General features: G+C 37.9%; 1 protein-coding gene across 1 annotated transcript in view; it reads left to right on the top strand.

Annotated features, from left to right (window-relative positions):
- LOC122792267 (angiopoietin-2-like) overlaps positions 1-13,537 on the top strand; it is a 1,226,949-nt gene that overhangs the window by 1,007,548 nt on the left and 205,864 nt on the right. The window contains exon 6 of the mRNA XM_044060020.1: positions 12,903-13,004. Within this exon, the coding sequence (XP_043915955.1) occupies positions 12,903-13,004 (102 nt within the window). The remainder of the gene's footprint in view (positions 1-12,902; positions 13,005-13,537) is intronic.

Below are 13,537 nucleotides of genomic sequence, written 5' to 3'. Positions count from 1 at the left end.
AAGATTTGATGAATAGTTTTAATTTAGTTGACCCTTTTTTAATATCTGAGATTGACAGGGAGTCTAATAAATTCACTTTCTATTCGGCCTTACATAAAGTTTTGTCTAGGATTTATTATTACCCAATCTCAGATGCTTTCTCGACTAAAATTGCCAATTTTGCCCATGAGGCCAGATCTATATTTGATCATTCAAATATATCACTTGGCATTAACCCTAACCAAAAATGGAATTATGACAGTAAGATTTTCACTTGGTCACTAAATAGTAACATTCTGAAAAAAATGACGTTTTGCAGGAGGTTAATGAATATCTAAAACACAAGAACGCTTACCTTCTAAGTGAATCCAGACAGTGGTTAGACTGGCTATGGTGGGAAGAACATGTTGTTAAGTCTTCCAACTAGTCAGTCTACTACTGGAACACTGTACCTAGTCTGGAACAATGGTGATGATGTCACGTATTTGATTAGACCTCAGAAGAGTTCAGGAGCATAGTGTGTACCTCAAGCATGTAGAAAGAGTCATTGTCATCACTGCTCTTCCCACTTTTACATGAGATCGGCATGGTGAATGAGTAGCATAGGACAAAATATTTTTACAAAGTTAGTGTGTCCAAGGGCAGTACAGTGGCATAGTAGTTAATCTTACTGCCTTTTAGAGAATGTGTGACTGTAGATTGGCACCCTGATTGCAGAACAAATGTTCTCTAACAGGGTGTTAATCTACAAGTAATGCTCACTGAAAAATGAGTCTGCTGCTTCACTGCAGAACATCAAGGTGCCGGGGAGCGCATCCTGAAAGTACCTTAAAGGTCGGCATTATTTTATGTTTGCTAAGCAGTGCTTTTGCTGTTTAGCAAGTGTAAAATACATATATATATATATATATATATATATATATATATATATATATATATATATATAAAAATTAAAAATAAGTGTGCATATTTATGACTATGTGAGTGTATGCGTGTATGTTAGTTACAGCGAGATCGATAAAGCTGTTATTTTACACTCGTTAAGCAGCACTTTTGCTGTTTAGCAAGTTTAACAACTAAATGAAGTAGAAAAGTGTGTGTCTTTCAGTGTCTGAGCATATTTGTGCTTGCATGCATAAAAGCAAGGTGTGTGTGTGAGTGAGAAGGAAAGTAAAGAGTGAAAGCAATTGAGCACTGGCAGCAGCAGCTGTTAAGAGGCGTTCATACCTCTTGACCTCTTAGATCAGGATATTTGGATAAAGCCTAAAATAAAGGGGGAACAAAGGCTCAAAATAGGAACATATTTTAAATATTGCTGTTATAAAAATCACAAAGTTACTTGAATAATATGATTTGATCAATGGACCAGTGGCAGCAGCAGTAAAGAGGTTTGCATGTCTCTTAACCTCTGAGCTCAAGAAATCTGGATAAAGCCTAAAATAAAGGGGAAACAAAGGCTCAAAATAGGAACACATTTTAAATATTATTCTTATAAAATTACAAAGTAGCTTAAATAACAGGATTTGTGTTGACATAAATTTTCTGAAGGAAATAAACTCTGAAAGTCAGATGTATTTCATCATTTAGTGACTTCAATACCCAATGACTGGCAGCAAACCACACATTTTAGGAATAATGGAACAAAAACTGAAGTAAATATCTAGATATTTTTTTTAAAATGTTATATTTTGGATACAAAATTCAACACCACTTACATATACTACAGCAACTTTGAAAAATATAGTAAAAAAAATAAAGGAAGCAAAACACAGTTTTACCGACATCCCATTCTCTAAGCACAATAAGTCCTGTGTGGTGAATAAAACAAAAGAAAACACACCCAGCCACAAGTAACCCAACTCAGCTGAAGACACACAGTGCAGAATTGTCACTCTGCAATTCACCCTAGCCTTTTTCTCACCAGTCAGATCTCTACATCTGAGTCCTGTGTAAATGAAAAAAAGAAAACACACCCAGCCACAAGCAACTCAACTCAGATGAAGACACACAGTGTAGAATTGCTGTTCTGCAATATATGTAATGTTTCCCTAAATATAGCAGCTATTCACATTTTTGTTTTAAAATAACAATACTAGTAAGTGGTGTGCACACCCCTGAAAGCCAATGTAGACCCTCACACCCATTTCATTGAGTGTAGGTTTCTGTTATAACTGGTATTAAGCCTTAAACAAAGTAAAAACACCAGAATTCAAAAAAAAAAAATTTCCCATTGCTAACAGAAATTTGCTTAGTATAAATCTAATCTTTTGTCCACTGACCTGATGACACTCCAGGATGATTGTTTTTTTTTTTTTTTCTTGGCAACCTCGGCAGCAAGGTCCAAACTACCCCATTCACCTTGCTACACTCAGGCTCACTCCGCTCCTCTACGCTACTTCCCATTCCCACACACCTCCACTTTCCTTAAATATATAGCATAACTCTATCCATGCCCTTCTAAGTCATTAACCAATCCCATAGCATCTGCCTAAACCATCACTCTCATAGCCAATTATCATTCCCCCCCACCCACATTCCAGTCCACTACCTCTAGCTCCAATTACACACCCACCCACATCCTTCACTTTCAAACTGCACTCACCCCTCCACTGTTACTCCAAGACCAAACCATCAGGTTTTATCCTGACTATTCGTCCCCTTCACTATGTCCCTAATCAGAACTCTCCTCATTGAGGCTCTCCTACTCTATACCCTAGATCTAATCACCCAATTTACTTCCTTTCATTCACATAATGTAATATGCTTCTGGAGCATTTCTCCTCGGGCATCCGCTGAAAACAGTATCTGTGGAACCTAGCGGACTTTCCCGGTCAACAAATGTTAAATAAAAATAAATAAAAAAATAAAAAAAAATAATATGCCTACCCTCTCCTACACTCCACATCTTGACACACCACTCTCTTCCAAATCCTCACCTGCAGATCTGTTTTTATCTCTATAATGCTTCCAATAGTCTTCTCTTCTCATACAAATACATCCATACCCCTACCTTATCAACCAATCCTAAATTATATCCCACACAAGTAATCAAACTCAAACTCACATTACTTCTACATTCATTAGCACAAATCAAACTCCAAGCTGACATACATCCCAACCCAGGGCCCAAACAACAACATGCACCCTGTCCTCCAGCACCCCCATCCACTTCACCTATCAACTCAACTTCCCACCAGCCATGCCTTAAAAATTCCAAATCAGACCTACCCATAACAAATTTCAACCTCAGAAGCATAGGAAAAAAAAGCAAATTCCATACAGCCCTTGCCACATACAATCCTAACATAGCAGTTATTAGTGAGATCTGGTTATACTCCATATTAATGTTGAGGAGATACATACCAATGGCTATAACATCATTAAGCATGACATGCTAAACAAAATGGTGTGGAGGCATTGCTATCATGTTTAAAGACTCTCTCAGGGTTGAAAATCTAAGCTGCACACCTTCAGATCTATCAGATGCAGAAATCCTTACTGCCCAGCTTTAAATAAATCCACATAAATCTATAATAATAATTGCCACCTATCTACCCCCTGGAAAAAAATCAACCCATCATTGAAAACCTGTTATTCTGGGCATCCTCCTCATTTAACCAAGAAACAATAGTACTAAGTGACTTTAACTTAGATTGGCTATCCTGCTCCTCTGACAACTCAAACAGTTTCATAAATATTTGTAATTTCTTCCAAACCATAAGCTCCTCTACAAGAATCAACAAACACTCCAGGAAAGAATCTATACTAGACTGAATACAAATAAGCCCAACCTTAGCCACCAAGCCGGTTGCCTCCTTGACTCTTTCAGTGACTACGCTCCCACTTTTCTCCTAAGAAAAAAATCCACTCTCTCTCCAATGTAGTTTTCAAATACATTCATAGCAAAAAAAAGCTTCTCCCCATGCATATTTAATTCCCTACTACAACACTGTGATTGATCACCTCTAAAATACCTACAACTAGACCTCACTGTACAATACTCCAATGACACTTTCCTTAATATTCTAAATAACCTTGGTCCCACCAGGAAAATACATTCCAAATCCAAGTTACTACTCTGGCTAACAAACAACATCAAAACACTACTTAAACAGAGGGATAGAGCTTGGTCAACCTACCAAAGCTCCAGAACTGCAGAAAACTTCACTTCCTACCAACAACTAAGGAACCAAGCTAAAAAAATTAACTGCAGCAATAATTCTTACTTTCAATCATACCAGCTGAAGCACATAAACAATCCAAAAATATTTTGGCAAAATATCAACTACCTCCTCAATTGGGGCAGAACCTCTGTCCCATCCACCTTCCACCACAAGCACCTTTGAATTCCTAGTATCCCAATGTAATTTTCACCTCATCAATTCCATAAACTCATTCCTAAACAACAGTCCTGACCAGACGCTTACACTACCCACCTGTACTAACCCTAACCACATCTGCCCATACAAACTAGCTACATCAAGGTTACACTACCCACCTGCACTAACCCTAACCACATCTGCCCATACAAACCAGCTACATCAAAATATTCCTATCAAAATTAAAACCCAGTAGCGTGGCAGCTGATCATCTCCCATATGACTTCTTAAGAATTGCTGCTAACTCTATCATCTATCCTATATCCATCCTAATCAACTGCTCCATCACTGAACATGTCCCCCTCCTTTGGAAAATATCGCATACTACCCCCCCTGCACAAAGGTGGCCCATCAAAAGACCTCTCAAACTACCGACTCATTGCCATTCTCTCTCCATTAGACAAAATCTTACAAAAATGTATTCATCAACAACTCCTCGACCATTTCATTCAGAACAACCTCCTATCCACTTCTCAACACAGTTTCTGACCAAAACACATTACTTCCACAGCTCTTACAAATTTTACAAATTCTATTAACCTCCTCAAAAATGATGGTCAACTTGTCTCTAGTATATTCCTGGATATGTCCAAAGCCTTCGACACTGTATCCCATCAATGGCTACTTAACACCCTCGCCACCTCAGTTCTTCCTCACTAACATGGTTTCTAAGCTACCTTACAAATTGTCAGCAGGCACCAAAATGGAATAGCAAACTCTCCCCTTTTCTGCCCATACCTGTTGGAGTCCCACAGGGGTCCATCCTTGGCCCTCCTCTTTTTATTATATACACCAACAAACTCAGTTTGGCAATCCAATCAGCCTCGGTTATTCAAAATGCTGACAATGTGTATCTTTTATGCTCTTCCCCCGCACATCCCAAAATACTTGAAAACAAACAAACATCTTTTGAAAGTATAGAGAAATACCTTAAAGACCAACAGCTCTTTCTTAACCCAAATAAAACCAAGCTAATGATCTTTAACGACAAAAAATCCAAAATCAATGTGCCCGCTCTCTTCATCTATTCCTCTAACTGAGCTAGTAAACCAAACCAAACTCCTTGGTGTCCTAATAGATGACAGTCTAACATCTGACAAGCACATATCTCTCACAATCAAAAAAGTTCACATCAAACTTGGTGTCCTCTACAGGGCCAAACCCTACCTTACCGCCAATGCCAGATTACCCACAGCCAGATCTCACCTCCTATCTACACTCCTCTACTGCTCACAGATATTTACCAACCTGCGCAAGTCTGACTTAAATATACTAGAGACTTGCTATAACAAAATAGCTACATTTTCCACAAACCAAGCAAACAGGACCCATCACTTTAGCACTCTTCAAAAACTACACTGGCTTGAACTTCCCAACCTGCTGTCTCTTAATCAGATAACCACTGCCCACAGCATCATCCACAAACCCAACCACTGTCCAGCCCTTATCAACTTGGCACAACTGAATTCTAATCTCAGATCAATCAGATCATCTGAACTAATGCTCAAGGTTACTAAGTCCCATAACTATTTGGCAACTCCCTCTTCTCCAATAAAGTAACCAGATACTGGAACCAACTACCCCAGCATATCTTAACTAACCCAGATAACCATACCCTTAAGCAACTTCTCAAAGAACACCTCACTCAGCACTGGCTATGCTTCTGTAACACTCCTGGCTAGCCGTTAATCATGTACTAATCTACTGTCCTCTATGTACTGACATTTCTTTCTGATATTTCTTTCATGATTCTCTATGTGCAACTTACTGGTAAATACACATGTTTATACTATATGATCTTGTTATCTCAAATATCTTTATAAAATATGCATTGCATTAGCTTGTCATATTGATGTGAACAAAGGACATACGTTTGTATATAAAGTAATTGAAAATATTCTCATCGGACCAAGGAAAGGTGATATTGAGAATTCAGCTGAGTTAAGAGAGACCAAATGGATAATCAACCTGAGGGCTGATCACCCCCCAGGTTTAAACAGTATTATCCCATTAAAACCAGTGTTGAAACTCAGAAGACCCAATGTAAAGAAAGGAAGTACTCAACCTAGAAATATGCCTTAAGAAAACAAGTTGAAGTTATTTTCATTTTAACTGAGCTTACATCTGCATTTGAAGTCTTGTTGTTGAAAAATAAATGTAGTGTTAAAGTCCTTTATGGAACCTACATGGGGTATTCATTCATTGCTGGAATAACCTTGAGATTAAAAAATTATGTTGCAAGTTGTCACATACATTTATGATGCCTTAGCATTCCAACTCAAATTTATAAGAAGGCTATTTCTGCACCACTTGTTCATATCTAGGTAAATATTAGCAGAGTCAAAAAGGATACCAATGATCCTTTCAAAATAATGACCTTTTTCATTCAAAGTTTTGCCAGATAACTGTTTTGCTTAACGGAAACACAGTCATTATCTTGTTCATTTCAATAGAAATCCTTTCATGAAATTTCCTAAATCACATATAATGGCGAAGACTTTATTGTAGGAGTTCGCTTTTGTATTTGCCATCATGATAATTGGGACACCTTTTTGGAAACATGCTTATCTGCAATAAATTAAAGTAGCTCTGTGCACTGTTTAAGAGATACTGAGGGGCCTCTATGGAGGGAAATGCTTCCCTAGTGTATGGCTATAGATAGATACGTTTATTTATTCTTGGGTATGATGACATCAATACATTCTGCTTTCATGATCGCTGCGATAAGTGATGATGTGTGTGACCAGGATTGTATCTACATAGAAGCACTTATAGATACTCTGCATACTATAAAGAAATTATTGAAAAGCGCCTATATACGCTTCTTGCAATTGTTGTGATGAATGATGATACGTGTGGCTAGGGTTGTAACTACACATGACCATTCATAGACAATTTGTATACCATAAGGAAATTCTGAAAAGTGCTCATATGTAAAGAGTTGAAACAATATGTAATGGTACCATTACTTGATTTTTGTTCAAGTTTGATACTTAAATATAGAATCGCTAATAAGAAACTTTATCTGCATTTTGTTGATCTGTGTTTGAAAAAGAAAGCACTTGACGCCGTATATGCAAATGAGGTGAAATGAAGATTTTGAGAGACTGGCTACCATTATCTTTTCTTTGTGTATACTATTTGAATGGCACACTACTGAATTTAAATTCTTTGATTACACCTCCTATGAAGGGAAGAGCCTAAAAGATGCTTGGAAGCAAATAGGCATCAGGATCCACCATTATTTACTTATTTGAATCCGCTGATAGGATGAGTGTATAGCTTGATTTGCATATGATTGACATCCAAAAAGGCGGGAAACGGAAGTGCTTGAAGTTACATATGCAAATAAGGTGGGGTTACATTGTAAAGGATTGGTTGAAAGGAACTTCTTAGTATACATGGATTGGATGGCTATAGAGGTATACTATTTAAAATGAACATTAGTTCCATTTCTACATCACGATCTGAAGAAGATTTTATCGAAAGCGCTTATCATGTGGATTCTAAGGGACTTTTATTCCACTTTTGTTTGTTTGTTTATTTGTTTTATTAAACAGAGATCGAGCTTTGGACCAAAACCTGTTTGTGGATAATATTGGATTTAAGAAGCCATTTTAGGTGAACTTGCTGTCTTTGTTTCTGTATTATCAAGAACAAGACTCTTACTAATACCCTATTTAGGAACTGTATAGCCACGATGGTGCAGTGGTAGCGTTGTTGCCTCACAGCAAGAGGTTCTCCCGTTCGATTCTCGGCTGGAATGCGGGGAGTGCCTTCTGTGTGGTGTCTGCATGTCCTCCTCGCAGTTGGGTGGGCGTTCAAAAGACATGCGTAAATGGGCATGCCTTTGCTGAAGGTTGAACGTCAAGCTGGCACCTCGGTGTTCATGAAAATCTACTGCCAATCATTAGCGGACCAGAGTTCCGCTGTGGCGACCCCTAACCAGAAAAAGCCGAAAGACAACAACAACAGTATGCATTAACCTGGCTAATATGACTCTGTTTTTATATAATTCCAGGCATTAACGACTGTACTAATATCAAATGTTTATTATAATTGGGACTTTTAAATACAGGAAAACATGTGATTTTAGGTTGAATGTAATTAAATATTTTAACATTCTTATCGATCCTTACTTATCACATGGCTTGAATGGTTTTATGCTTATATAGCTTGGTTCATTTAGTCAGTAATTCTGAAAATGTCTAAATTCATTTTGGAGGTGAAAGCACTTAGTGGTGTTGGAATATATGCGTTCTTGCAGTGAAATTTTGAGTCATTTTTTTAACTTTGACTATAGTGAGTACTTTGAAATTCACTGACTTTGTTATAAACTGCAAATACAGTGTCTCTCTATGTCCTCTCATCTAATACTGAAGGCTGTCTACATCTAAACACTCTCCATTGAACATATATTTTTTCTTCTATAAATATACCAACGTGCAGCAGACACAGAGCTGGATCCAGCAGTAGGCAACCAAGGCAGTCAACAAGGGCCCGCTGGGTGGGAGGTGACACCCACTGGCTGGGAGAGGGTTCACTGAACAGGGATTATTATTTTTTTTAATAAAAAAAATATATATGTATATTATTAAAGGGCATTCTTCTTTAAGAATGGCCTTTGCATCTATTCGCACATGCCTGTTGCATCTGTCCAGCCTGTTTACGTCTTCATCTTCCACATGAGCGCAATTTGAATACAGGAAGAAATCTGGACTGCAGACCAAGAACAGACATGAAAGAGGTGTGTGTGTGAGTGTACAGGTGTGCAATTGCACATGAAATTCAAATAGAAGAATATGTTTGGACTGCGGACCATGGATGGACAGGTAATAGGTAGGTGTGTGTGCGTGCGTGTGTGTGTGTGTGTGTGTGTGTGTGTGTGTGTGTGTGTGTGTGTGTGTGTGTGTGTGTGTGTGTGTGTGTGTGTGTGCGTGTGTGTGTGTGTGTGTGTGTGTGTGTGTGTGTGTGTGTGTGAGTGTGTGCGTGTATGTGTGTGTGTGTGTGTGTGTGTGTGTGTGTGTGTGTGTGTGTGTGTGTGTGTGTGTGTGTGTGTGTGTGTGTGTGTGTGTGTGTGTGTGTGTGTGTGTGTGTGTGTGTGTGTGTGTGTGTGTGTGTGTGTGTGTGTGTGTGTGTGTGTGTGTGTGTGTGTGTGTGTGTGTGTGTGTGTGTGTGTGTGTGTGTGTGTGTGTGTGTGTGTGTGTGTGCGTGTGTGTGTGCATGTGTGAAGTAGATAGGTAGGTGTGTATATGTGTGTGTGTGTGTGTGTGTGTGTGTGTGTGTGTGTGTGTGTGTGTGTGTGCGTGTGTGTGTAAGAGGTAGGTAGGTAGCATACCTCTCAACTGCCCAGATTTTTTTCTTCTTATTTTTTGGTTTGTTCTTCATCAAATCTATGATTTTCTGGAAAATCATTGAGGGCTGAAGTTACAAAATAATGACAGACATTTGAGTTTCAGACTTCATATCCTTAACAAAAAATGCATACTAAAATAAATCCTGTTATTCTAGCAATTTTCTATGTTCATGAGAGCAATATTTAATATCCATCTATGTTTTAGGCTTTGTCCAGATTTCTAGCACTAAGTGAAATGGCCTAATTAGGGATAGCAGGTGGTTAGAAATTTGCTCATGCTCAAAGCCTATACCTTAGTTGCTGGAAACAAGAGCCTGAATCCTCTACCCAAACTACCAAGCTGCATTTTGCAAAGATCTGACTTTCAGGTACATTTTTCAAGGCACTGAGGTTAGAGTTACAGGTTAAGCATTTTTTAAGTAATTGAGTTTCAAGTGCATTTTCAAGGAATGCAAGCGTCAAGGAAAGAGAAGTTTACTGCACTCATGCTGTCTAGTTATAATGTACAACTGTTTGTTTAGCAAATGGAATCACTATTAAACTACTGAACTGCAAAGTTTAGTATTCCAAGAGGTAAAGTGCTTGCTTTTGATGCAGAAGACTGTGGGTTCTACTCCCACAGCATGTAAATGGATCGCTGACACTGTATTATGCTTTAAGGTGGGTGTTGGGTGCTGCAGTACTGAGTATGCTCTCCATTGGATGAGATGCCCAGTATTTATGAACCTGTTATCAGTTTGCCATTCATTCCCTATTACAATATTACCAGCTTAACATTTTTTTTAATGTAACTTAGGCAATTTATTCTTCAAGGGGCGCAGGTACTGAATTTGTAGATGATACACTGAAGTATAAAGTTGTTTGCTAGCAGCAACTTCTTCATTAGTTACAGATGTCTTTAATGTGTAATTATTCAGATGACTTACAGATGACTTTTACATCTGCAGAACTTGTGCGTATTGAATGATATCAGTGGATTGTACTGACAGGAGTTTGAGTGGCCTTTTATAGTTGAAATGTTCTGAATTGGGCAGTTTTGTCATTATTGATTCATAAGTTCATTTTCATTGCATAATGGAAACATTTTCAAAATTATGAATTTAAAACACGCTCTAACAAGTATAATTTAATACAATTAGGAAGGCGAATCAAAGAACTTTTACATGTTTGCATAGTCCTAAAAATGTGTGCAAGGGGCCTATGATTTGAAAACAGCCCAAAGGTAAACTTAATCCGCCACTGGCCAGATGTATTTTCTTTGAACGTGGGTTTCAATGTTGTTTCAATGAATGTGAATTTCAAGGGCAGAGAAGTTTTAATGCTGTCTGTTTTCATTGTGAGACTATTGCTTTGTTTAGCAAATGTCTGTCAGTGTTTGTGTTATAAAATTTGAAATAAAGCTTTTTAATTAAATCCAAATATCTGTAATCATTGTAGAAGTAAAGCAGAAAACAGTATGCACACTGACAGGTATGAACAGTGTTTGTGGTAACTGGGGAGAAGTAGCCAAGTAATGTGACTGGAATAGCTGGGGGGGGCTGTGTATGGGGGGAGACCCAATTCATTACCCTACCTAGAGCTCCATTTGACCTTGATCTAGCTCTGAGCACACATTCAGTCACTCAGTGTTATTTTTTTCCTTCAGTCTCTTTCTGGTACTTGCTTTATCCTACTAGCATGCATGAATATCTGAATATAATTCAAAAGCATAAAATGTTAAATACCTGACTTTAGGTATGATTGGTCACACTTATGTAATATCAGAAGACATTTAACAGGAAAAAGGTGAGATAATAGATCAAACTTTTGTTGTGCTTCATATTGCAGAACTGTCACTGTCACCGCAGCAATAACATGACACTCAGTTAAGAGACACACAGTCCTGACAATCATACCACAGAGAATGTGTTAGTTGATATAAATTGCAGGATGGTGGCTATAATGATTGGAATCCACTAAGGAGTTTGCATTGGGCCTATACCTTGCCATTGCTTGTGCTAGCAACTGAGGTGGTTATGCTGCTATAAATATGAGGGGCATTGTAATGGCATTGAAGGCCCAGCAAGGTCCTGGGTGAATACAGCACAGATGCAGATCTTGAGGGTAACAACAAATATTCATTTTCACTTACTCAGTGAGGTGGGGGGATGTACCTCCAGGCCCAAACCATTCAGGGGACAGTGTCAGGTGAGGAGTTTGACTGGTAAGGGACAATTATCAATGAGTAATGAAGGTAGTGAGCTCAGGGAGGGCAAAAACCTCATTTGGAGCAGGAGGGCAAAAGCATGTTTGATGTTGATTTTTTAGTATGAATTCTGACCATGAAAGTATGGGGTCACGATCTTTCTCTTTTTTGTGTGTTTAAGCAGGAGGTATCAAAATGTCACCCAGGGGATTAGATCCTTTGATGCTGTTTTTATTGTTGTGTATCTTGTGACGATATTAACTGGTTGGCTCTCATTTCCTAAATGAATATCCATAACTGTGTGTGTGTGTGTGTGTGTGTGTGTGTGTGTGTGTGTGTGTGTGTGTGTGTGTGTGTGTGTGCATGTCTATCTGTAAGTGTAAATCAGTGCAAAGAATGGGCAGCGAATTAAACACTTGTCAAATCATTTAGTTTTGCTATTTAACAAATCTTTTTTTTCTGTTATATGTCAAATTTACAAAATGACTAACTCAGAATACAAATTGCACTAAAGTAAATTTAGATAAAAACTAATAGCACATAATCCACTAAATAAATAGCATGTACAGTAGAACTAATTTATTCTTGGGTGTTGAATATGCTGGAATTTACTCAGGTATGGCTTTAACATTTTGTCACTTGGACTTAATCATCTTGAGCAAACTACTACAGACATGAACAAATCCTAGGGTAATCCATACCCCAATATATATTGTTATAATGTACTCTGTGCAACACTTGTTCAAGTAACCTGAAATACAGCATAGTAACCTCCACTTTGTGAATGGCAAATCCATTCATCATGCATTTCAATTTTCTGTTATGTATGTTAGCGTAATTCAGAAAAAAATAATAACAGAATTTATATTTTCAATAACTTGATTGTCTCTTGATGTTTTATAGAATAATTTGTGATGTAATTCTAGTAAACTAGAAGATCCAAAATAGTGTATAAACATACGAACTGATAGCTGAATTTAGAGCATTTGGTTTCTTCCTGCAGGCATTCTGTGATATGGAGACTAATGGAGGGGCCTGGACAGTTATCCAGCATCGTAAGGATGGCACTGTTGACTTTCGTAAAACATGGAGGGAATACAAGACAGTAAGAAGCAAATCACTTATTTTTACAGAAAGGCAATCGTGTAGTAGCTTGCAATGTTGCACTAAGTTGCTTCTGGAATTTCCTCATTTCAAACCTCAGAATAATGTCTTGAATGCAATATGAATAACTAATAAGAAAAAATATAACATCAGCTTTTAAATTTCAGTTACTTTTTGTTTCAAATTTTTTATCCAAAGCACAAGTCTTGCCTGTGGTATTAAGACTGTGATGCAGGGCAATGTCATCTGCCAATTCAAATACTATATGTAGCTTTGTTTTCTTATTTATTTCATAATCGGTATAAGTTCACAGGTACATATGTGTGTAGGAGGCAATAAGTCTCCAGACCATTACAAGCAAAGAGAAGTAACTCATAAGTTTCTTCCAGCCTCGAGGAGAGCAATATAAGCTAGACCAGGGAGAATTTAAGGCTCACTTTCAATTCAGTAGGTTTACCTTGAAGGTGGTATGTATGCTATTCTGCTTGACATGCAGTGAAAGTTTGTTCCAGAGGTTGGGTGATATGCTGGGAT

Source organism: Protopterus annectens, chromosome 1.part2 (genome assembly GCF_019279795.1).
Source record: "Protopterus annectens isolate FY-2018-M chromosome 1.part2, PAN1.0, whole genome shotgun sequence".
In the NCBI taxonomy this organism is placed as follows: Eukaryota; Metazoa; Chordata; order Ceratodontiformes; family Protopteridae; genus Protopterus; species Protopterus annectens.
Note: the sequence above shows the minus strand (reverse complement) of the source record. Positions and strands in the feature narration are given on the sequence as shown.